Source organism: Melitaea cinxia, chromosome 21 (genome assembly GCF_905220565.1).
Source record: "Melitaea cinxia chromosome 21, ilMelCinx1.1, whole genome shotgun sequence".
Lineage (NCBI taxonomy): Eukaryota > Metazoa > Arthropoda > Insecta > Lepidoptera > Nymphalidae > Melitaea > Melitaea cinxia.
The window spans coordinates 4,860,107-4,887,918 of record NC_059414.1 but is presented as its reverse complement, the minus strand read 5'-3'; the positions used below and the strand labels follow the sequence as shown (position 1 = coordinate 4,887,918).

General features: G+C 35.4%; 1 protein-coding gene across 1 annotated transcript in view; it reads left to right on the top strand.

The window, feature by feature from the left end:
* The window catches only part of LOC123664251 (trithorax group protein osa), a 76,162-nt gene that overhangs the window by 32,418 nt on the left and 15,932 nt on the right, over positions 1 to 27,812 (top strand). Inside the window, exons 3-6 of the mRNA XM_045598845.1 lie at positions 10,105 to 10,234; positions 23,406 to 23,695; positions 24,133 to 24,307; positions 27,204 to 27,364. Coding sequence (XP_045454801.1) covers positions 10,105 to 10,234; positions 23,406 to 23,695; positions 24,133 to 24,307; positions 27,204 to 27,364 — 756 coding nt within the window. The remainder of the gene's footprint in view (positions 1 to 10,104; positions 10,235 to 23,405; positions 23,696 to 24,132; positions 24,308 to 27,203; positions 27,365 to 27,812) is intronic.

Genomic DNA, 27,812 nt, shown 5'->3' with positions numbered 1-27,812 from the left:
GTTAGGCGTTGTAGCACTTCCCGTTGGATTATTAAAATTTGACCGAACTAGCTATGAGACATACTTATCAATTTCAAAGTTATTATCACAGGGACTAAAATTTATTTTAAATAGGGCGCCAAGATATTACTCCGACAAACGAATGATGCATTTAGAATAAAAATAGATAATACAGATTTATTAATTATTTATTATATCTAAAGAAAAGGTGAAATGTATGTGTTAAGCTACAAAAAAAAGAAAAATAGGGTGGTTCTACAATAAATTGTTTTTCCAAACAGATACTTAATATACTAAATTTAACGAATAAGAAACATTCACCAGATTCAATAATAATTTAGAATACCAAATTTATACACTACTTGCTATTTTTAAAATTACTATATATATTATACACAACTCACTACTTTTAGTCTGTAAATTTCTATACAACTGAAAATAAACAGAACAATGCCATCTATCAAAAATCGAGAAAACGTCGTCGATAGACTTAAAATAAGACTAAATTAAAAATCGTCGAAAGACTAATAAATTGTTTTCTAATAGCGATAGATGGCGCTAGTTTATTTACCATTTTGATATTATATTTTAATCTTTTTCTAATTTACTGAATATTTTGTTCAATTACAATAAAATATAACCTATGTCACTCCTGAATAGTATAGCTTTCTGTTAGTGAAAGAAATTTCATGATCGGATCAGTATTTGCGAAGATTACCCTTTACTTTACTACTTTACCTCTTTATAATATTAGCATAGATTAATATTTTCTCATTTATACAAATAAATAAAATTGGAGTGTCTGTTTGTAATAATAAAATAACCACATTTTACCAAATGTAAGTACGTACTATGTGTAAGTACGTATACCAAAATAACATTTTTTTTACAATTTTTGTCTGTCTGGTTTTTCCGGCTAATCTCTGTAAGAGGTGGACCGATTATCACGGGATTTTCGCTGGCTGATGTAACAAGAAGTAACTTAGGTTACACTTATTTTAGAAATTTATTTGTTTTATAACTGCGAACTGAATAATAACGTATTTGTTAAATTCCACGCGGAAGAAGTCACGGGCATAGCTAGTTCGTCGTAAAACTTTACATAGTTAATAAATTCTAATACCTTGTACAAAATGGGAGATAGAAATGTTTCGTAAGTTCAAGATTAATGCTTAAATAGAAACTAGGCGGCATATTTTTTCATCAACTCATAATTTTATATTTAATTAACTTCCGTCAGCGTTTGATATTTGCTTGTTACAAAAAAAAATCTTTTCGTTTTTAATAAACTTTTCATTTTAAAATACTTTTTACGAAATTATGAGTTTATGAGAGCCATTATAAATATTTCATTCAAACTTTAAACAGCTTAAACCGTCCATATCTTTAGGGACTAGGGAAGAGTTTTAGGTACTCGCTTAAGTTAGATTAGGAGCATTTAAACAAATGATAAGTGTATGGTTATGAAAGTTTAGGTCAAGTCACAAAATTAGAATTCATTACATAGTAAAGCAACTCCGCAAAAAGTTTAGTTATATTTAGAAAAGATGACGTAGTTTCATTAAGAATAATTTTTACGGGGCTCTGCAAAGTTTTAGTGAATTTTCTATCTTTGAAAATATGTTGATAATTTACTGATAATTATATCATTTTCACTTGTTGATAAAAACAAATTACTTATTCGTTAAAGCGTTAGGTACCTATATATTGCCGCCCAAGACCTATCTCAATAGATATTCAAATAATAATATTACGTAATGCTGTTTTTATTTCGTAACTTAATATATTACGATTCTATTCGAATGATTGCATATTATTAGTATTAATTTAAAATCTCTGCTTAACAGACTAGTTCCTAGTCTTCGCAAAAAAAAAAAAAACATTGTCACTGACATAATATTACTCAGATATCGATGTGATTATGACTAGTACAATTTTAGACTTTCCAACACCAATGACCTGCTTCAGCGGTTGCTGATAAAGTTTATGTGCACGTAACAGCCGAAGGAAAAACAGGCACGTAGAGACTGTTTCACGTTAACTTTCAGATTAATATGTTTTTAATAGAAATATCTGACAGATGAAGTAAAATTTGGTGGTGAAAAATAAAATATATGTTTGTTTGTTTATTTATTTTTTGCCATAAATATACTATCATTACATTACAAATATACTATTATTACGTAATGCGATGGTACATATAATACTAAAATATTGTAGCCAAAACAACCACTAACCATAACATATAATAAATAAACCAGCTCTTGTGAATTCATTCAGAGTACAACAGAATAAGTCCATAATTATGTTCTATAGTATAAGCTTTTATTTGTAGGATACCGGTATACGTCAGATAAATTTATCTCATCATCATCATCATATCAACCTATTGCAGTCCACTGCTGGACATAGGCCTCCACGGGTTCGCGCAAAAATGGTGTGAACTCATATGCGTTGGCCATAATCACCACGCTGGGAAGGCGGGTTGGTGACCGCGTTGATTTTGGGGTTACAAACGTCTGTAAGCTACGGTAATCGCTAACCATCAGGTTAGCCGTATGCTTGTTTTCCCACCTTGTTATATAAAAAAAGTGGAAGGGTTGGAGCTTAATCTACTACGCGAACGCCATCATCGGTCTCAGCCGAAAACGTACTGATGCCGGTTATTTCGAAAATTGATAATTTTTTTATTTTTTTATTTTAAGAAAATCGGTGTCTTGGCAGAGTTTGAGGGTCTTGAGAAAGATAGGAAATAGAAAACACTGTTGTCAAACGCTCACACCCACAAACCCTAAAGAGTGCGTAAAGAGAATCATGATCATCATCATTCATTATCATTTCAGCCTATTGCAGTCCACTGCTAGGCCTCCATAAGTTCGTGCTAACAATGGCGTGAACTCAAGTGTTTTGCCCATAGTCACCACGCTGGGCAGGCGAGTTGGTGACCGCAGGACTGGCTTTGTCGCACCGAAAACGCTGCAGCCCGTCTTCGGCTCGTGTATTTCAAAACTAGCTGTTGGATGGTTATCCCGCCATCGGTCGGCTTTATAAGTTCCAAGGTGGTAGTGGAACTGAGTTATCCCTTAATCGCCTCTTACGACACCCACGGAAAGAGAGGGGCTGGCTATATTCTGTAATGCCGTAGCCACACAGCTTATTATTATTTTATATATAAATTTAACTGCAAATTGTGAAATAATCTATCATTAGACAAGGTATTACTTAACGTTAAAATGTTTACATTAAAACGATACGAACATTATAAAACTTTATGAAGTATTGTGCAAAGTTTACATTTCATAATTAGTGTAGAAAGAGACAAAATGCCGTGCACGTAGCTTTGTACTTTGTAGATTAGATGTGCGTGGTATTTAAAGCTCAGGGGTAGCTTCATCATTACAGCTTATACAGTCCACTGCTGGTCATAGGCCTCCACAAGTTTACGCCAAAAATAACGTGAACTCATGTGTTTTGCCCATAGTCACCACGCTGGGCAGGCGGATTGGTGAGGCAGTACAGGCTTTGTCGCACCGAAGACTTAATTCTACGTTGAATAATTTATATGAATTGAATTCTATATGAAAAGTTATTTTGAATTTGGGAACAGCAATTACAATTAGAAAAAGTCGAATTGTAGTTTTTGTCCTATATGTGATTTATAATAACATTATAAAGAAGATTTTATTTATTTTTGTTGTTATTGTAATCTTTAAATTGTTAAATAAAATCGATTTTAATAGTTTTTATCAAAAGAAAGCTGGAATATCCAGTAGTAACAAAAACAAACGGTATTAAAAAATTCACACAACGATTTAGGCAGTATATAACGATATAGTAGTATAGTGAAACTTTAGTCATAAAAATAAGTATGTTGATGAATTTACATCGATGATTAGTTACGATCAAAATTAAAACTTCCATTTGTTTAGATGCGCTATGATAATTCACGATTTCTCTCTTGTCGACACAATAAAAAAAATTACTAAAGTAAAGCGTAAAATTACTTTACGTAATTTGTTTTCGCCAATTCATAAATGCATATTTAGTCAAATCTGGCGTTGTTTATTCCTAAGTAATTACAGTTAACGATGTAGTGACCGAATGAAAAAAAAAAACTGTATATACTCTAGCATCTAAAACATTTTAGATAAACGCGTTGTTTTTTTTTAATAAAATTTATCGTTATGATACTTTATAGTCAGAGCAGATGAACGGTTATGCTTTTAGTCGAGGAGTACTGAATCTTTTTCCCTTAAGGAGCTTGTATGTATTTTCTAATAGCTAATACGACTACCCAAAGAATATAATAATTAAATACGTAATTCGTGATTTTCCGAAAATCCACTCCTTAAGGAATAAAGGGGTACATGGCCTTAATAATCAGAATGGGGTTGTCGTTATTGAGATTTCGAATGTGACATTTCGAAGACCAATTTTATAAACAGTAACCAGGTTCGAGTTAGATAACATTATTAGATCAAGTTATTTATTTATAGTTATTCGTTTCCTAGTAGAAGAACGAGTTTATAATTTTTTATTATTGTAATGTTCTTGAAAATTGTTCTCTTGATTAAGTAGTCGATGTACCTATATATTACGGGTCTAACTTCCTATTGTGTCACTTAACATTAAATTACAAGATTTACTATTTGTTGCAAAATACATATATACTGATACTGTGATACATATTCATTGATACTGGGAGTAGTGTATTTATTTATTTAATAATTGTTGCATGACATATCTATAATTATACTTGTACGTACGTGTACATGTAACGAAACAATATTATTCAGCACATTGCTGTTCCTAAAAATTTAACCATCAGAGCCAAGTTAACTTCTGTTGAGTAAAAAACTTAATAACTTTAAAAATTTTCAATATGTATTTACAGTGCTGAACCGCGAAAAATATGCGAAACATTTCTCTTTCCAAGCCAATAGCATAATTCAAAGACAGAATAAAAATGTTTAAAATATCTTACTATTTAAAAATTTGCAATAGCTCGTAGAGAACACTTTAACTTTACTAGAATCAATTCTGTACTACAATGTAAAATACGCTCGCTTCAGAGAGCACAACACATTCAGTACAGTATCTAGATAGAACCGCCCAGCACGTTCCGACAGCTTCCAACAATAATAATTAATTGACTCGTCCGTTCGTTATCGTGCTTTTATATTGACGTTCCCGAGCGAGCAAGCGAGCGAGGCGCATTCGGAATGAAATTTCCATAAAAACTTTTGTGCTCCGGACGTTGCGAGCGCACGTTAAAATCGTCGGCTGGCAATAAAACAGCGGCCGGTGCGGCGAGGCGCGACGAGCCGGCCGCGAGTGCGAGTGGGACGGGGCGAGAGATAATGGACTCTGTACTAAATGAAGAACGCGCCGCTGCGTCGAGCGAGCGAGTTGGAGCACGGCAAAAACATCGGCGCGGTTATCGCGCTTCCCCGCCCCGTGCCGCGCCGCACCCGCTCTCGCCCGCCGGACTCGTCTGATCGACGCCGGAGCCTCTCGCGGCCGAGCTAACCTCGACAGCGGGGGGTAGAAACTTGCTTCGTCGGAGCTCCTTCGCTCGCTCTCGCGACCAGTGTGCGCGCTTTGCGAGCTACATCGCTCTACCGTTTACGACGCTTTGTTTTACGATTCGTTCTCTACTCTAAAAAGCTCCAACTCTGCGTCGTTGCTCTTCGTTTCCGACTGTGAACTTTATATTCCAGTAGCCGGTACCGTTGTTTATAACGTTGCAATTGAAAGCGACCAGCGATTGATTTACGATCGTCGGACCATTGGTCGCTTTGAACGGTGAGTGCCACAGACATATCACCTCTACTTTCTAGTCTTGTCAATTTAAAAAGTTAAATAATCGATAAGTTAAAACAGTTTCTGCTTGACCTTTTATTACTTTTATCATTACATAATCTTTGTAGTGTTTATCCATCGGTAAGGCTCGGGTATTATTATTAAAGAGGAGCGAGCGCATTTTTTGTTTTTGTTTTGGTGAGTAGTAAAGAACAGTGAATTTTGCAAGTCGTTTTATTGTGCGACGATTACCGCAAGCGGCCATGCTCTATTGACACAAATGAACTATTGTTGCTTTAGTACCGGTGCATAGGTGGCAATGCCAAGGCGAATCGTTTACTTTGTAATTATATATTTAAATCAATTTAAAACAAATACGTAAGATAAAGTTCAGTATATTTTACGTTTAATTGTTTTTTCAATTTAGTTTATTTAATATAATGGTGATTATTTATTTTCTTATAATTACGAGTAATAATACTCTTACTATTTACGGAATAATGTAAGATATCGGAAATTAAACTGTAACTACATAATTTAAATATATGAGTAAGAGTTTCATGTGCATATAATATTACCAGGTGGAGTAAACGTATAAAACGTAATAGTGCTCTCTATATTATTAGAGTGTAATGGTCCTCATAAAAGAGAATTACGAAGTGTGTTTTGTTAATCGATCATTAAACCTGCTCCATTAAAACGACGTATTCGTAGTATTACGCTTATGAAATAATTAATTCGTAAATCGTTACGTTGTCTTTAAATATATATTTACCAGTTCAGTGCCATAAGTTTTTTTTTTATCTTTCGTTTTTGATATAATTATATAAAATCACGTTTAAAATGATTCTGCACATAATTATTCTTTTCAACTTATTACAAATACTAGCGACCCGCCCCTGCTTCGCACGGGTGCTATGTTGATACTAAATATACTACAGAATGTCTTTATTTATAGTGTGAAGCTAGCTTAGCATGGTTATTAACATGATAACAACATTCAAATATGTGTCGTTAGATTACACGTTGTTACAGAATGCGTTGAAGAAATAAAGGTTGACTGTTCGTTCCCTGTATGTTGATCCGACTTCTTAATAATATTCGTGCCAAATTTGAAGTAAATCCATGCAGTACTTTTTGAGTTTATCCCGGACAGACAAACAGATAAACAGACAAAAATTCTAAAAACTATATTTTTGGCTTCGGTATCGATTGTACATCACACTCGTAAGTATTCTTTAAAAAAATTTCAATTTACAGTTTTGACTTTCCTACCATTTTATTTTATGTGTATATATAAACGAAATGTGAAAAATAACACAAACTTCAAAACAATAGTAGTAACTTGAAAACAATATTAGCGAAGCATTAATGAGATAATACTTTGATAGTTTCAATTCATTAAAGCATAAAATAAATTTCGATTGTATGATGAATTAATGAAGATTAATAATATCTTATTAGATTATAACTTTTACTAATAAATAAAAGTGTATCTACTAGGCCAAAAGATTATGTAGAAAATTAAAAACATTACTTTATAAATTAACTAGCTGTGCCTGCGGCTTTGCCCGCGTTGAAATTAGTGTGTCACAAAGTCTTCCCGACAAACTTCCAGTGAAACTCTCATCAAAATCGGCTTAGCCGTTCCGTTAACCTTCTTCTTGCCAATGGTGGAGCCCTCTTCCAATGGTGAAACCGCATGAAAATCCGTTCGGTAGATTTTGAGCGAATCGATCACATACACTTTTGGGGACTTTGTTTTATAATACACTAACTGTTGCCCACGACTACGTCCGCGTGGTTATGAAGATATGCATTACTATTAAGATGTTTAACGCAAATTATTTTTTTATTTCAGTCACTTGAAATGCTTATCAAACTGAGTAACTTTTTAAAAGGCATAATTTAGTATAATTTAATAGTTATTTTTATAAAACCTCTCTATACACCACATTTTTAGTGTTATTTTCAGGCTGTATATGTTTCATACAAACTATCAACCCTAATTAAACCCCCTTAGCGGTGGAATATCATAAAATCCGTTCTTAACGGACGTCTGCTAACTATAATCTACCTCCCTGCCAAATTTTATCTTTGCCCAAACTGGATGGATAGACCATCCAGCGGTTTTTGAGTTCTCGTGATGAGTGAGTTAGTGACCTTTCTCGTTTATATATATATATAGATTACGATGCATTATTTGGACACCTCCTCGCCATCTATAGAGCATTTATTTTAAATTTCAAGTCTCTTACTTCAAAAACATAATACTTTCATACAAACTTCCGACCCCCGTTTTATCCCTTTAGGGGTCGATTTTCGTAAAATCAGTTCTTAGCGGATTTCTACGCCCTATAAGGAACGCCAATTTTACCTGCCAAATTTCAAGTTTGTAGGTGTTATAGTTTCGGAGGTTTCGTGATGAGTGAGTCAACCTACCATCCCCCGTTTTAACACCAAAAGAGAGTTGATTTCTTAAGGTACATTATTTGGTCACCTTTCTACTATCTATAGAGCATACGTTTTAAATTTCAAGTCTCTTACTTCAAAAACATAGGACTTTCATACAAACTTCCGACCCCCGTTTTATCCCCTTAAGGGTCGAGTTTCGTAAAATTAGCTCTTAACAGATGTTTACGCCCTATAAGGAACCTACCTGCCAAATATTAAGTTTGTAGGTGTTATAGTTCCAGAGATTTCGTGATGAGTGAATCAATCTACCATCCCCCGTTCTAACCCCAAAAAGGAGTTGATTTCTAAAGATACGTTATTTGGATACCTTCTCACCATCTAAAGAGCGAATATTTTAAATTTCAAGTCTCTTACTTCAAAAACATAGGACTTTCATACAAACTTCCAACTCCCGTTTTACCCCCTTAGGGGTAGAGTTTCATAAAATCCGTTCTTAGCGGATGTCTACGCTCTATAAGGAACCTATCTGCCAAATTTCAAGTTTCTAGGTGTTATAGTTTCGGAGATTTCGTGATGAATGACCTTTCGCTTTTATATATATTATTATAGATTATAGATAGATATTATAGATTATAGATTAGTTCAGAAAAGATATTAAATTAAATAAGTAGATTTATATATCTGTTTACCTAGCTTTTTAAGCATAATGTATTCTTAGTTATTTCTTTGACAACTTTTACTGTACGATATTTTACCGTAGTGCTAAAACTATATCTAAATATAAATAAATAAATATCCTTTTCGGTATAAGGCGTGCTTAATCGCTAACGACCTTTAAAGGGTTAGTGAAAGCACTTTTTCCACTCGAGGATATGACTGTTCTAATATATGTACTTATCACTTATGTATATGATTCAGCTAATTCTTTCTCAATTCAATTTTTAACCGACTTTAAAAAAGGAGGTTACTCAATTCGACCGTATATATATATATCTGAGATCTGAACTTTTGGAGTAATCTTTGACAATGCGTATTTACTTGACTAATTTTTCGTCTACCTACGTTGTATTACTTGTCGATATAATTGAAGTCGGTTTTTTTTTTCGTTTGCCTGCAAACACAACACAATTATTTATAATTTAGTGGCTTTTACAAGTGCCAAGATAACACAGATAATCTAATTGTTTACAATAAATTGATATTAGCTACTAAAATAAAGGTTTTTAGAAAGCGTACAATAATGGGGGTAGTTTAATAAACAAGTAAACTGGTTATAAACCTATTATGTACCTACTGAAAACTATATACCGCAATTTTATTTTTAAATATAAAATAAGTAAATCGAACTTATGACAAGGTAAAATGTATAATATTATAAGTTTTATAAGGTTTATAACTGTCTGTAGGTTAGTTTATGCGCTTTTTGGGGTATTTCACTCTTTGAATCTTTTGAATTTTAATTTTCGGTCATAAAATAATGATAGAATTAAAAAAAACTAAAAAAATCTAGCACTCTTAACCAACTTTCTTCTAATTTCTTTTGAACTTTCTTACAAATTTATCGGGAGATATATTTTCGTGTCTATTAGTTATTGTTGAGTTTATAAACATGTATTATGTACGTAGTTTGTTAATTTTTTTTTTGGATCTTAATTTTGTGGTATTTCTTCTTAAGTATGAGACTGAATAATACTTTATCTATAATTGTGAAACTAAGTGTTTGCGAAAGTAAGACGAAAATAAAAATATTATGTTGTCATGTACAATTAAATAAAGGTAAACAAAAAAGTAATTTTTACTAATATGGCAATTTATTATGTTCTATACATATATTGGTATAAAATAGCTGAGTGATCGTGTGTTAATGAAAACATTTATTTGTTTCAGGATCTGACCGGTCAGAATAGCAATGACTCGGGCGGCAGCGGCGGCGCGGGGCGCGCATCCACGCCGCACTTGAGGCCCACGCCGAGTCCGACAGGCTCGAGTGGATCGCGATCCATGTCACCGGCTGTTGGTGAGTGCTGACACTATATACCTATCTACTCTAAGATTGAGAACCGTAAGAAATGAGATTTGTTTGAAAGGAGCTGTAACGGAGATTGATTTGTCATTTTGAAATTTGGCATCTTGTCGTTAAATCTACTATATCTTTTCGTATTTATAAATAGTATAGCTAATTATTTTATATCTAGTGTGTTTTAGTAACAAAATTAATAAAATATATAAAAAAAGGTAAATTACGTAATATAAACTTTAACATGACCTTTCACATGAAAATAAGTATTTTTTATGATCAATCGTTATTGAATTTAAGTAAAGAAAAGATTTTTACATGAATGCATCCCGAGGCAATATCTCTTGTGAATATTGTAGTGAAATAGCGGCTAGTAGAAAAAGGGATACGCATTTATAAGTTTTAGTTCATTGCCCTAAACAGGATTAAGAAAGACATTCTTTGATTTATATGTGGATAAGTTTTGTTTGCTCTACTTTTGCTTATTGAAACTACAGTACAGTACTTACAGTGTTAATTGTGTCTGTATATTAGTGCCCCCCCCCCCTACCTCCCCTTGGCCCACGTGAATTCGGATGAAATTCTGATTTGCACAAAGAAACAAGCACTAACTGTCTGACCACAACAAACATGACTGTATGATGTTTGAAATATTTGCTACGAGCCGTGTGTGTAGTGAGTATGACTCAAGACCGCTATGACAGTAGCCAGCTACTTATATTGTTTTTTTACTATTCAATTGTCTGTTTATATTTGTACATAAATATAAATTCAAGAAGAAAATAAAAATTCGTATACCTTTTGTGCTTATCGTGTATCTTTTGCAGAGAAATTTTTTCAGTCTGGCAATCTCGTCATAGAGTTAGATATTTTTGTGACGTTGTCATAGAATCTGTCACACGCACCTTAGGTCAATGTGACACTTTGTTATTTACTTGTCGTTTTCGACACGGTATCACTCGGTCGTTTCGGAACGCTGCTAATTATTGATATATAAGTATATAACTAGGCATTTAGTCATATCCTTACTCAATTTTAAAATTGAAACGATAATTTTGAAAATCATAAAAGTTTCGCTCGTATTTTAGTTTAGTGGAGTTGTAGTTTCACCAAAGGCGTGTTGATCAGATTCATTGTGCATACTTCGTCACTAGCAGACGCGGGCTTTCCCGACATTGACCCACATAGAGCGGGCGCCCAGAGTACACCGTATTTTGCCCCTTTTGCGGGCGCGAACCACCCTCCACCCACCTTATGTACAAGCGGGGTGGTCGCGGTATATAGGGTCTCGTGAAAAACTTACCCCCACCGGCGGCGAGCACGCAAAACAGGACCTTTCCACCCGATGGGTGTCGACGCGTCACTCTTATGTGCCGGACCAGCCTCTGTTTACGATTCTTTGCCTCACATACATATCTATACATATGCATAAGGGAGATTGTTCAACCTATTTACTATGGTTACGTATCTTGTGAACACTATGACAAAGTCAGCTGATCTGTGTTGAAGTTGAAATGTCGTCAAACTTTAATAATTGTTCTTAAGGATATAATAATAATTGAAATAGTTGCCTGACGAATGCGAATGCTACGATCATTTAATGTTCTTTCAAAGAACGTATGTGTAATTTTAAATACTTCTGTATATGAAACACAGAAGTAACATAAAATTAGAAGAAGAAGAAATATACTGGTATATATAGGTATCTTTAAAAATAAAACTTACAAAATAATATTATGCACAAAGGCGGTCTTATTGCTAGGTAAGCGATTTCTTCCAGACAACCTTGGGGTACAGGAGATTTTAATATAAAATAAAATTAGGTTTAATAACTTGGATAGTTTTTACTCATACGTATAAATAAATAATCCCGCTACACTTGACCAATTTTATGTATATAATATCCCATTTTAAGACACCTATTATGTCATTGAAGCGTAAATCAAATTAAAATTTCAAGCTTACACATCGATATCTATTTCGATACAAAAGAATGTGCCCTGTGTTCCCTACAAATGTTAATACAAAAATCATCAGTGTCCTTGCTGGGCTTCCCTCGGAGTGTCCTTGACAAGGTCATCGACTGGGGTTGCTTTTATACCCTACATAGATTTGTTTGACAACTGTAAAGACCTAGATATTTGATCTCGAGAATAGTAGAGTTCATTCACGAATCGAGGGGAACGAGGCCAATAAACGATTTTTTACGTAAATTATGATATTATAAATTGCGTATTTGAACGATATACGGAGACTAAATGCGGATTCATTGAATGTTCTGAATATAAAGCGATAGTATTTCTCGTGTTTTGTTTTTATTTCGTGTGCTTCGAAATTGACTTGTCGGATAATATATTAAATTTACATTTCGTAGGCATCGGAATATAGTAGGGAAATATTTACTTATATTAAAAGGAAATCATAAAAAAAATTGTTATTTCCATTCGTCAACATTTTTAATATTTCATCATTTCCGAGAACTACGTTCACCAGAGTCCCCTTTATAATTTCAACACATAAACCCTTTTACTTTCATTCCTCCTTCATACTTATATCTCGGTCGAGTATGTTTAAAGAGTATTCACTTTATCACACTGCTTGTAACGAACAGCCGTTGCAATCTTGTTTTGTTAACGTCAACGATTGCCGAACACGGCTTTCTCAAAACATCAGGCCGGAGCATGGACTAGGCGAATGGCGACTGAGCACTCGAATACCGGTTATGTGACCGCGATACGCCTTCACTCCGGACCTTGTTTATCACAACCGACTCTGCGATGTATACCTTCCAATGCCGCTTGCTCACCATCACTTCGGTGATTCTTCGAACGAAACCAGTAACGTATAAAAATATAGTATGCTCGTCGCTTACCAAGTCGCTAAGCTAGTACAAGTTTAACATGACTACATGACGTCAACCTTTCGGCTCGTCGGGCTTCTCGACTCTCGACAAACATCGAGTGAATATATGAAGTCTCATTGGAAAATTATACAAAGCGCTTGAGGAAAGAACCGAGAATATACGCTAAAAGAGTTTGAAACTTAAAATATTAAATGTAACGCTATTTATTCTGTGTTGTTTCTATATTTATTAATATATTTAGGTACAAAGTTAGCGATTTACTTTGATTTAAGCGTGTATAAATATGAGTGACAAATAAAAAAACGAGTGTGCTTTAGACCACACGATTGGAGTAAAACTTCTGCACAATAAGCCTGTACTGTGTCTTAGATATACATACGAAACGTAACTGGGTATGAGAGAAAGAAAGAAAGAAAATGTGTGCTCACACCTCTTTTGCTCCATTTACCTCGCCCGGTCACACTTTTTGTAACGCTCTCGCCACACATTCATCAGCTTACTCCCCAAGTCAAGCCTGCAGAAATTTTACTTTAAAAAAAAGTATTCTCATTTTCACTACTTTTTTCTTATGTAAAAAGTGTAACGAATTACACGTGTTTGTTTTTCACGTAATCTTGTCCGTATAAAATATCGCTTTATCGCCGTTTATGAATATAAAGTTCAGTTTATCTGGCGCATTGTGCCCGTTTCCAATCCAAGTTCCATCGTTATTTTATCACAATGAAGCCGCAATACCGCAACCCGAGGCGTTCGAAGGTGAATTGCGTATTGTTCGAAGCCCGCATGCAACGTGACTTTTGAAACCGACTTTAAATTTTGATGAATAAGGTTTCTTTTGCTCGTCGTTGTATCGGATTACTTCAGTAACTATTTTGTGTTCTATTACAAGTATTTAAGGTATATTATCCAAAGTATCAGTGTTGTTGTGTTAATTATGGGCGCTAAAAGCATTTCGCAGTTCGTTCGTTGCACGTACAGGTGGTCGAGCTGGAATGTCATCAACTAAGACAAGTCTGATTCGGACTCGGCCAAAACTAGGATCAACTTTTGGGCTGTGCAAAACTCTTCTATATGATATACTAAAAAATGATATATGTCAAAGAATTTACTTAATGTCATTCCGATTAAAAAAAGAAAATAATGTATATATTTTCTGAAAAATTGTATTCGTGAAATTGTAGTTTTTATGATTGGAACAAGCGAAATAAATAAAAAAATACCCGATTCAATGAGAAAGTTTTTATTACTAATCATTGGGTGACTAAAAAAGCTTTAGTTTTAATATTGTATTCGTTTTCCTTATAAGTAGTGCAAGTAACTGTTAAGGCAAAATTGTATGTGATATCTTTACGTAAGTTTGTTTCGCGAAAACGATTTATTTCGTCGTTTTATTGTTTTTGACCAATTTGTATATTGATTGTCACTGCAACAATGCCGATTATTGTATTAGCATGTATGCATTTAAAAATGTTATTTTGAAAAAAAGTTGTAAAAAAAATAAATGTTAACTTAAACAAGTTCCAATAGTTTCTTTATTTGAAATGATAAAAGACGCTCTGCATAGTTGTTATTTTTGCGGTAATAACATAGGGCACGTATTCGTCCCCCTCAAATCCCGGTAGGTAAGTACATGTATTCGTATTCAGGCACCTGCAGTGTTTGTCGCACTGCCTATTCGTCGACCGCCACGTGCCTCGCGTCCTTGGCAAGGCCAACGACCTTTAAATGAGAATGAGAAAAAAAGAAACAAAACGCTTTTTGCCCCGATCCCCGCCATAATGTTTGTTTTGATCGTTTTCACGTAAACGATCCATAGACGATGTTTTGGTTTTTTGTACCGAGATTGATGTTCGTTATTATTATTCATGACGTTTCACGGTCCGACTGACTCGTCGATTAATAATTGTGTCAGTTATTTTATTTCTTATCAGAATCGAACTGCCGAGTCGATCCGATCACTTAGTCCTCTTACATTTTTATCATCAACTTTTTATCTCTGCGTGCGAATCATCAAACTACTTGTATAGGTACATTGGCAATATCTATTCGGGTTTCTTAACAAGTATAGTCCTCGTAAAGTGTTCCTTTCATTCATAAATTGAAAGTTGTCTTGGTTTCGCGACATCTGTCTTCGACAGTTCAACAACGTCTAATTGTCTTCAGTGTTTCCCGGAAAGTAATAAATTCCTCCCTCGAGGTCAACCGGAGGTTCGAAATTTCATTCACCCTTTTCCCGCCCTCTGTTAACGGCGTGGAATATTCTTTTTTTTTAACACCACTCGGTCTTAAACATGCACAATTTTTTCATTGCTAATTTTTACGAATGTTTTAAGTAACTTTTCGAGGTTAAAAGTCAATGAATAGTCGATGTTGAAAAGGTAATTCATTAATGAATATAAAATAGGGTTGCTAAAAATACAAGAACGAAAACGTGTATAATTTAAAATACTTGTATTATGTAAATATGAGCACATAATACTAAGCCTGAAACTAATACCGGCTTGGGAGCTTAGATTAACTACGCTTTGTAACTGTTGTGTCAAATATGCAAGAATTTTTAAAGTAAAAGATGCAAGTGACGGCGTTAAATAACTTATTCAACGCTCTTTTCATTAAATTGAATATTAATAAACATAACTGTTACATTACCAGATGGCTGGAATTTATAGAAGTCAAGGAATTTATTTCAACCTGCGCGCGAGGTGTGCCAGGTATGGCAATACGTTGTTACGAACTATTTTAGGTATTGGGGTTCTCCTGATTCTAAAAGGTTATCGTGTTTACAACATAGAATATTTGTTATCTATGTGTAAGAATTATTCTTTGACATATAATGGTTGTTCTCACGATTAATATTAAACGTTTACTTTATATATTTGTAATATTTAAAGTCACTAGTTTACCTACAGCAAGGTGTGTATGCAACATTAGTTTTCATACCATTACTTCACAGTAACATGATTATATTTGATATTATGTCTGTCATGGTACTTAATTGTCTGCATGTAATACGAAAATATACCTTACGTTACATTATTTTTTATCTATACAATTAAATAAAATTGAAGTGTCGGTTTGTAATATTAAAATAACGATTTATACAAGGTACATATACCAAAATAACATTTTTCATGATAAAGACAATAGTCTGTCTGTCTGTTTGTTCTGGCTAATCTCTGAAACGGCTGGACTGATTTTGGGACTTTCACTGGCAGATTACTGATGTAGTAAGGAGTAACTTAGGCTGCATTTATTTTACAAATTTATTTATTTTATAGCTCTGCGAACTGAAGAATAACTTCTTTGTTAAATTCCACGCGGACAAAGTCGCGGTTACAGCTAGTACATAATATAAATTAAAAAAAAAGTTCATAAATTTATGTGTTACATTATAATTTATTAAGACGATTTAATTTAAAAGCATCAAAGTGCAATCCTTGCCTACGTAATTCTTTGTTCTATTCGTGTCCCTGTATCAATCAACGTAGAACAGACGCAGAGAGCTAGCTGTGTTTATTAGAAGCCGGCTTCGGTGACGATCTATTTAAATGGACCACAAACGAGCCTGGTCGCCGTGACGCCGGCGTTAGTCTCAACTAGGCCGTTCTTGTTAGCGCGCTCGGTGTACATTGTAGATTACGTTGCTATTGGACATAATCGACTTAGCGCACGTTGTCTAAGAGAAGGTAAACATTTCGTGTCCCCCGAGGACATTAAATACAGTTGAGTGTTGAGTGCTACGTCTCGGAATGTTATCGTAGAGATGTAAATAAAACTTTCGATTTATTCAATATATACGAAAATGCGTGCATGTTAATTACATTTGAACACACACACATATACATATATATATATATATATATATATATATATATAACACGTGAAAATCGACGTAATTTATTCTTCAAAAGTGCAATTGCTCCTTAAAAATTTTGAGAACGCAGTCCGACATAAACGATTTATAGGTAGGTACAGATTGGGGTGTATTTTACTTTCATAAAATATAAAATTGAAATTAGCTATCAGTTAATCGGTAGGCATTTGGTTTATTGGTTCAATGTGATGCATAACATATTGAGCCAGTTATTTATAGTTCAAGTTTATTTCTAATTTTACATTGAAAGCCGGTCTAACGCTATAATTATTGTGATTAAATTATATCTAAAACTAAAAGTTGTTCGTGTCATGTAAAATTAATTTATGATCTTACTATTACCAGTTAATATCTCATTTTGTTAGTGGAATAGAGTGGTAGAGTTAGCTAATAACTAATCTTTTATTACTCTTTTCTTGTCAGGGTCAAACAAGAGAGCTAACTCGCTAAATCGTGATTCAAATCGCTAATTCGTAATTCAAATTAATAAAGTTATTTGAACATTAATTGGTTTTTTCGGTACAATATAGTAGATTCATCATTACAGCCTATACAGTACACTGCTGGACATAGGCCTCCACAAGTTTACGCCAAAAATAACGTGAATTCATGTGTTTTGCCCATAGTCACCACGCTGGGCAGGCGGGTTGGTGATATAGTAGATTGATTAACAATAATTTATGGTTAAATATGACATTAAATAAAAAAACTAGTTTAATTACTATAAATGTGATTGAAATGCTCCTTGTAAACATATCAAAACTAGAGAAACGGATGTCAGTGATAGATTGGTTGCGGTGTTGACTATGTTGAACAAAGTTTAATTAAGTTTTTATATATGTCAAATAAATTTCCCGTAGATATAATTATTTTAAGTATCTAATAATATTATCCGTTGATCATACTTCAAAATAATTAAGTTGTTAATACTTCATTAACCTAGTTATATAATATGTAACAATTATTATTTGTTAAACATGATATGGAATGCCAATACGAAGCTGTACGATGGAAATGTTTTTCTAAAGAGCGCGGTTATATTTTGGCTCCATTATTGCAATGTATATTGTGTATGTGATCATTTTCACGGAATGTCGGACTACCGTTGGCGGATTTAGCGGTACGTGGCTCGCCGCACATTACCAGCCCGCAACACCACATTCTCCACACGTGATATCGATACGTGTACAACACTACACCGTAACACTACCAGCACTAATTAGCTAGCCGCACGACACTAGCCAATACGAAATGAGCCTTACATGCCTCGTATTACGATTTATTGTACCATCTAATTGTTCGTTAGTAGTGAAGTTCCCCTTCTCGGGATGACTAAGGCGCGTAATTCTGAAAATTACAACTGTTTTCACCTGTTGCTGAGATGCCTATTGAAGTGAATTTTGTCGATATGACTTGGATGCAGCCAAGGTGTTTTGAAATACGCTTTTTATTTCACGCACTTGCCGATGATATCTTTAAATTAATGTTAATAATATTGTTTATCACTTTTTTTTGTTAATTATATTTTATGTATATTAGTGGTATTGATATAGTGGTAACGAATGTTCTATTTACGCGATTAGCGTGTTCGATTTCTGCTCAGAGCGAATATTTGTACTCGTACAAATATTAAATTGTTTGTCGTTTATGCGTTTTTCCTTAGTCTATCCGCCACTACTCAGTTACTACTATTCACTACTCACTCTCCTGCTGTGCACTACCTCAGTTAGTCACTGACTAACTGAGGTAGGGCACAGCAGGAAAATTCCTGCTCAAAATATGGAGCAGCCCGACTGGGGTAGTACCTCGACCTTACAGAAGATCACAGCAAAATAATACTGTTTTCAAGCACTATTGGGTTCCTGTTGGTGAGTAAGGTGACCAGAGCTCCTGGGGAGGGGGGATTGGGGATTGGGTCGGCAACGCGCTTGCGATGCTTCTGGTGTTGCAGGCGTCTATAAGCTACGGTAATCTCTTACCATCAGGTGAGCCGTAGGCTTGTTTGCCGACCTAGTGATATAAAAAAAAAGTCACGGAAAACGCGTAAAACCTACGGTTTAAGTTACTATCATAAACACCTGATAACGATCGTTAATTTTTGGTAGGAAGAATTTTTATTCTTTCAAGTTACATGTTTTTTCTATATCATTCGTAGAGTCAGTTTGAGTGGGTAACGCTTTTGAATAAGTTTCTTTTATAAGTAATGTAAATTGTTGTAAAACTGTCTGTCATTTAGTTGATAAACATTCAGTTCTAGTTTCATTATAAATTTTGTATTCTGACCTTTATAATGAAACCTTACCTTACCTAACCTTACTGCGTTTTTTTTGGATGACAAATTTTTCCAGAAATTTTTAGTAAAAGAGCAATAAATAGTCAAATTTTATAAACAATGCTTCCTTAGGGCAAGGAATAAAACCCTTGCTTTTTCTTTTAATGGAAGTAAATATTGACAGTATTATTATTTCGATCGATTACGATCATATCGAGCGCGACTGACAGTGCGCGGTTGAGACGCGAAAGTAAAGACCTCGTCGTGGCTGCTGCTGCCCTTGACAGCGACTGGCGTCTGTGTGCGTGCACTGCCATATTACGGTTGTGGATTGTGGCACGTTTCGTTAAAGTCGAACTCGATTTGTTTTTGTTTTGAGATCACAGTTTATTTGAAATGTAAATTAATTGATTTAATGTGGTTTCGAAGATTTAGTTTTCATTCGAGATTCAGTACATGAAAGTTAAAGCTTAGTCTTATCTGTCAATCGACGAATCAAAATCGTATTTAATTTACCAGTTATCTTTTATTCATAACTATAACGTAAATTAAAAAAAAAAAAATGATGAGTTAGTCAAACTGACGTTGCTAGACTAGTTCTACTAGCTGACCCAGCCACGCGTTGCTGTGGCTCAGTAATTATAATATATTTGAATAATTTTTTTACTAATATTTTTGATATTCGGTGCCATCTTCCGCGGATATCTGTGCAACTTAGATGCCAACCGCCATCTATTATAATTTTATAGAACCAACCGATAAATACACTCTAAAGTCGTATACTAGTAATAAACATTTAATTTGCTATAGTAAATATTGTGTTCAATAATTGAGATAAAAACTACCCTATCTCCCAAGTTGGACCAAATTACAGATGCTTACAAAATTTGATAAAAATTGGCTCAGCAGTTTCGGAGTTTATCGCTTACATACACCGTGACAAGAAATTTATATATTTATATGTAGATTATAAACTAGAAGTAATATTAGTGAGTACGTAGTGTGTAAGGCGGCAGTTTACTTCAGGCGACTATGTATTTAATTTAATTTTTTAAATTCGGCTCCTAACGGAAAATGTCGCGTTTCAAAATTTTATTTAACTTATCTAAATACAAATATATTATAGGTACTTGATGGAATAATTGAAATTTAGACAACGATTTATTTACTATGTGTTTTCTTTAACTATAACTACAGTCAATATTCCGACACCCAGGATCTACCGATATTCATATTTTGGATAAAGTATGAAAATTAAAACAGTCTATCCTTCTACATTAAAAACGGTTATTCATAAGACTAAGGATGTTGGATCACTTAAGGTTTTACAGGGCTATATTGGTTCATTGTTATTTTTTAATTTTAATATATAATATGTGGTTGTTGTATAATACATTTGTAAAAATGTTTTATACCGTTTTCAGATTCACAAACTGTTTATTTCCGAATCACTTATGCAGATTATTTTTAATGAATTTCATTTGTACAGTTGGGATTTGTGATACTTGAATCTTTTCACATGCGGGTGTTAATTTTCACCCCATAAACGTGGCTGCTGGTACTGTACTGATACTAATTCTGAGATTCTTCTGACAATTTGACAGTGCGTTATTTTCACGGATCAGTGACTCTTATCAGGCGACCTAGTTGCTCGGGCTTCAATCATTAATGACCATCAGCAAATAGATATAAATATAGGTATATGCCTCATTCGATATGATTCATCGGCGCCTCGCCGTCTGCGTGCCGTCTGATCGCACCGACAATATTATAATGCTCCGATAATTACTCACTGACGAGATTAAAGTGTCGTCTCATGCACGTGATAACGCATTGTTTATGCTATAGAGTCGGCGAGTGCGCTAGTGGCGATAACTAAGACGCCGACTTCGATACGAGAGCAGGGTGAGTTATGTCTCGTAATGTCGACGTTACTGCATAAGTTCAATTCGACCTACATAAAAGCTGCAATACCACTTTCGTCGTCGCAAATCACTGCCGTTTGTATCTCGGCCTCGGTCAATGTGTTGCGTGAGTCGTATGCACATATACGGATGCAATAAAGTGCAGCGAGAATTCGCAGGCTAGCGGTGTATGCGGCTCACGTGCCGCCGGAAAACGAAAGTGATCTGATGCGTCTCTCCTCCCTCGATTGATGTGCGCCCAGCTTAGGCGAGCCCTCGTTAACTGTATTATTCAAATTGTGTGTACGACGAGGAGCTGCGAGCTCGGATCGATCACACACGGAAACGTTTGCCGCTTGCACTCTCGAATACAATTTAATTCAGGTTCTACCACAACGTTTCGTATCCCCCTTCAACGCACCTCGCACCCCGTGCACGTTGAGAGAACTTTACGACCCAATAAAAGTATCATTCAATTGTTTTGTTATCTCAAATGCTATTCTGTTTAACGTGAGGTGATTGTCTTTATTTCGAACCTTATCATTATTGCCGTGTTTTGAGATGTTTACTAATTTGTTAATGACTCTTAAATGTATCTTCATAGAATGAAATGAGAAATTTTTATTAGCGTGCAGTAAAGATAATTTTATTGTGTTCCTTGATAACATTCCCGTTTGCTTTTCTTAAAATTACACAATTTTAACGTATTAAGATTATGCTTATAATGATTCAACCTATATACTTTCTGTACATGGCGTATCTGAAATATATCCAATTACAAGTAATCAAATGTATCTTTACCTACCTACACACGTAAATATATATTTACTTTCTTCTGACAGAAAAGTGAATAAATTTCTTACAATTCCTATATGTGTAATTTAAACGACCTAGGTGGGTTTTGAATCTGGTACAAAGTTTATCACCTAGATATGGTTGTAAGAGAGGATTTTTTTTAAATTATTTCAAGGCTTCATCTCAGTTATTACAGTATAAAGTACTACTTTTAAATTATAAAAATGTACCTACCTTAAAACATACTTGTTACGATTAAAAAACAAAGGACATCATTTACTAATATAAACCTCTATTTATATCTCACGAACTCCCAACTTTACATACCATTGACATGGGTTGAAATCGACCCCTGGGTACTGTAAACCGCTTTTGGGGATGTCTGAATTGTAGCCATCTAAACCAAACATAAACAAATGTACGTTATTATTTCGACAATTATTTCTTTGTTGTTTTATTAAACTATCCGCTTTATTAACATTAACTAAACTTATTATGTAGTTCAGAAAATAGGTAGACGCTTAAAACGTCTCTGTTGTCCACGCTTTGATATTTTTTTTACGTCTAACTAATGTTGTCGCAATAATATTACTTATTGTACCTTTATGTTATGACCGGGAGATTCGACGGAATAGTATCCATCACAATACTATAACGCATATTAACTTTTGCCTTGTATATATTATGTGTGTTAAGAACTTCATAATTTTTCAATCTTCTGTGCAGTTATTTATTCATTTACTTATTTATTTATTGTACACCACAATTTAGTCATATACACATATTTAGTAATAGAGACATAGACCACAATAGTAACAGACTGTGACGTACAATGGGCGGACTTACGACTATTTAGATATTTCTTCTAGACAACTAGTTAGTTATCTTAATTTTTCATTTCGTAAGAACCTTCTTCATCTATTTTGCGCTTAAGAACAACATAGCGTTTCATTTAAATTTATATAGAATACTAGCTGACCCAGCCACGCGTTGCTGTGTGTGGCTCAGTAATTATAATTTGTATAATTGTAAATACTATATTCAAACGCGCCATCTACAATCTAGAAATAGAACTACGGCGCTATCTACCGGATATCTGTGACATTTAGATGCCAAACCGCTATCTTGAGAAATAGAAATACGGCGCCATCTACCAGGTATCTGTGCAACTTAGATGCTAAACCGCCATCTATTAGGATTTTATTGAAATAGTAACCGATAAATACACACACTAAAGTCGTATAATAAACATTTAATTTGCAATAACTAATATTGAGATCAATAATTGAGATAAAATCTACTAAATTTGATAAAAATTAGTTCAGTAGTTTCGAAGTTTTTCGCTAACATACATCTTGACACGAAATTTATATATATATATATATATATATATATATATTGTATGTATGTGTGTGTGAAAATTATAACATGTTTTAATTGAATTATAATTTGTGTACTTGTAGGTACCCAGAACGTACCGATGCCACCGAGGCCATCGTCGTCGCTCTCGGACGGCGGCGGTCCGACCGCGCGGGCCGGCTCGGGCGCGGGCGCGGGCGCCGGCCCGCCACCGTCTGCAGCGCCACCGCCGGGCGCGATGCTACCACAGCCCTACCACCACGGGCCCTACAAACCGGCACCCTATCCGCCGCAGCCCTACGCGTACCCGCCTCGCAACCATCATCCCTACCCGTACGGAGGCTACCGGCCGACGCCACCGCCACATCCTTCACAACACTATCCGCCACTTAAGGTTAAAATATAAATTTTATTTTCTTAATATTAAGCTTTACCTTATGGCTTTACATTATTTGAATCTATATACTGGAGATAATTTTTTTTTTAAATATATTACAATAAAAAAAATTACTGTTCAAAACAACATAAAGCTTTTACGTAGCATCGTTTGTATAATATGTACAAAAAAAAGCTACAGACGGCGCATTCTTTGGTCCTCGTAATATACGAAAAAAATACAAAAATAATCTTATCGATAAGTATATTGAAAGTTTTGAAGCTGCCTAAGAAAAATATTGAGTTCTCAAGCGATAAAAATAATTACACGCCTATTTTAAGGTCTCTCAAAATTAATTACCAAATAATGTAGAACATCATTGCTGACATTGGGTAGAAAACTTGACATAATTACTTAAGATCACATTACCAACAATGCACTGTTTATCATTACAGCAGGCAGGGCGGCACATGGGCCCGCCAGGCGAAGCCATGCCACCGCCCACCGCGCCGGGCGAGCCTCACGACAATGGCCCTGCGGCGCCTGCTACAGCACTGGTCACTACAGGGCCTGATGGCACACCACTCGATGAAGGCAGCCAACAGAGCACACTTAGTAATGCGTCCGCTGGTAGGATCGCCATATATTATATATTATTTATAAGTTCACCACCTACACAATTTTATTTCATGTGACTAGGTCGACAAACAAATGTACGGCCCACCTGATGGTAAGAATCGTAAGCGCGTTGCCGACCCATCCGCCGACCCTCCCCAGGATCTCTGTCGATCTAACCACCGAAACGCAACACCGTTTGAGTGCGGTGTTATTTAGCTGTAAGATTGAGATACTTCCCCAGTCGGGTTACTTCAGGTTTTGAGCAGGAGCGGGATATATTCTGCTAAATATCTCAATAAAATGTGAATCAGTGCGCCAAGGCCCCTTTATTGACTAAGACGCTAAGAGAGAAGAGATACCGCAATCAGTCAGTGCAGCGCCATCGATATCATTATTATATAATTAGACTGATTTGATATGATTTTTCTATTATTCAGTGAGCTTATTTATTTTACTTTATTCATTTATTAATTTGCGAGTATATTTTACATATGATATTATACGGGGGAGGGGGGGATAAAAAGGTATGCCCTGGGCGCGAGTTTAGCTCGCTACGCCACTGTTTAGATAACCAATCGATAAAAAGCAAAACAATACACTGATAAATTATGATTTTATAATAATAAAAAAAAAAAAATTGTGGTCCAACAAAGTTATTCTCAATCTTTAAGTCATAAATTTTTCAATCAATTGGAAAAAATCATGTCTACCGCTAAAAAACGATAACTATGAAAGGAGTGAATTTAATTTTTTAATTAAATTTTATGTTAAAAAACTTTTTTGTTGAGTATTAAATTTCCTTTGAAAATATATATTTTGAACCATAAAAAATTAGATACTTCTGGTAGTTACAGAAATCCAAAATCAAAACGCAAAATTGAAAAAATAAATCCATTTACAAGGAAACGGCTTGTCTTACATAAATTTACTAAGAAAGCTTTTTTCTAGGAAATTTAATTCACTCTAAAAATACGCATCTCTCAAATTTTTCAGATTGATAATTGACGAGTTTTGAGTTAAAAAATGCGATTACTCTGAAAAAACTTATAGTCGTAATGATAGACCCCTTAATATTCTTGTTAAGGGCTCAAACTTTCACGATATTTTTTTATCATCATGAATTATATTTTCACAGTATCGTTGAAAAAATATAGTAGTTTTTTGGCCCAGTCTAATATGGAGTGGGGTGATAAAGGAACCGAATGGCTGTGCATGCATTACATAAAGTAGGTATGGAGCAAAATACAATTTTGAAAACTCTCCATACACTTGGTATTAGTTAAATGTTTGTGTACCTATTGTTAGGTACAATGAAACTTCCTCTTTTGTGACAGAAAAAGATCTGGCCGTCCACGTAGTGTGCGTACGAAAAAAGCAATCAAAGCATCCCGTCCGAAAGCAACAGATCTTATCTCGGGAGATGAGGATAGAACCTAGAACCATGTCGCGTATTTTAAAAGATGACTCAGGATTTGCAGTCTATAAGAGACGCACTGGTTATTTCTTAACTGATAATTTACAAAAGAAGGGGGTGGTAAAATCAAAATAACTACTTAGCGGTACGAAAAGGGTCACAGAAAAATTTTGTTTACGGATGAGAAATTTTGTTGTGTTGTCAACATAGTACAACATGTGCATTATTCGACTTCAGTGATGGTTTGGTAGGGTGTTAGCTATGAAGGAGTGACTGAGCCATATTTTTGTGAAAAAGGTGTCAAGATACCATTCCAGAGAAGGTAGTTAAGCCCCTTAACAACAACCATGTTCAACAATCAAGAATTGTCCTTGCAGCAAGACTTGGTTCTGGGTCATCAAGCTCGATCCACGCAATCTTGGTTAAAAACCAACGTTAAGGGCTTCACCAAAGCTCAAGACTGGCCGTCATCTAGTCCCGATCTTAATCCGCTGCATGATTTATGGTCAGTTTTAAAGAGTATGGCTTGCTCTCAATATGATCATAATTTGAGAGTCCCTAGAACAATCTATACGATTGGCAGTGAAGAATTTTCCCATTGAAAGAGTGCGTGCTTCTATTGAAAACTGGTCGCAACGTTTCTGTTCTGCAGCCAATGGGGTCTTCACACTTTCACTTTTGACACTTTTTATATATATTTTAATGGTTTTATATTAATCTATTAAACTAACACTCTGTAGTAGAAATAAACGTTGCATGCTATAGAAAAAAATGTTATTTTCTTTGTAACAATATTTAGGACAAGACTATGTATATGTAATTCAATAATGTCTTTATTAATAACACACAACTTTGATTGCTGATTCGTTATAGTCGATCTATTTTTTTTTTTATGTCAGTAGGTCGGCAAACAAGCGTACGGCTCAGCTGATGGTAAGCGATTACCGTAGCTTATAGACGCCTGCAACACCAGAAGCATCGCAAGCGCGTTACCGACCAAATCCCTAATCCCCCCAGGAGCTCTGGTCACCTTACTCACCAACAGGAACACAATACTGCTTGAAAACAGTATTATTTTGCTGTGATCTTCTGTAAGGTCGAGGTACTACCCCAGTCGGGCTGCTCCATATTTTGAGCAGGAAATTCCTGCTGTGCCCTACCTCAGTTAAAGCACAGGGTTGACAAATAGAGTTGAAGAAAAACAATAATCTATGTGTTACTATCTCTTTAAAATATTGAGCATTGTTTATGTTTCTTTCCACAAAACTTAGCCTATTAAGGTCTATAGCAACTCTTCTTACACTTGCGAGTATGAGACTAAATAATGTACTGATCTCGACAATCACAAAACAACAAACAAATAAAAAAAAACTTGTGCTTTTGATATCTAGTTTATTCTGAAAACTATGTTATTGAGACACGTTAAGTAGCAGCATTTCCACTGGCTCTGTGCAGCAAGTAACATGTACATAACGTTATTGTCGCTCGTTCCAGCGTCCGGCGAGGAGCAGTGCGGCACGCCGAAGGGCTCGCGCAAGGAGTACGGCGCGGGCAGCGCGGCGCCCTCGCCCTCGCCCGGCGGTGCCTCGCACTCCTCTGCGCACGACGACTACGACACCTCGCCCTCGCCCTGGCCGCGCCCGCCTTCTAGCCCTGTGAGCTGCTCTGCACACCGCACCACACACACAACGCTCTACACCGCACCACACACACACAACGCATTACACCGCACCACACACACACAACGCATTACACCGCACCACACACACAAAGCACTACATCGCACTGCACTCTTCATAGCGCACTCTCCACACCGCACTACACACTACACCGCTTATTCCACACCGCACACTCCATACCCAACCACAAACTCCACACCGCACCACACACTCCACACAGCACCACACATTCCACAACGCATCACCCACTCCACACCGCACCACACACTCCACTCGGCACCACACACTCCATTCGGCACCACACACTCCACACGGCACCACACACTCCACTCGGCACCACACACTCCACTCGGCACCACACACTCCACACCGCACCACATTCCACAACGCCCCACACACTCCACACCGCACCACACGCTCCACA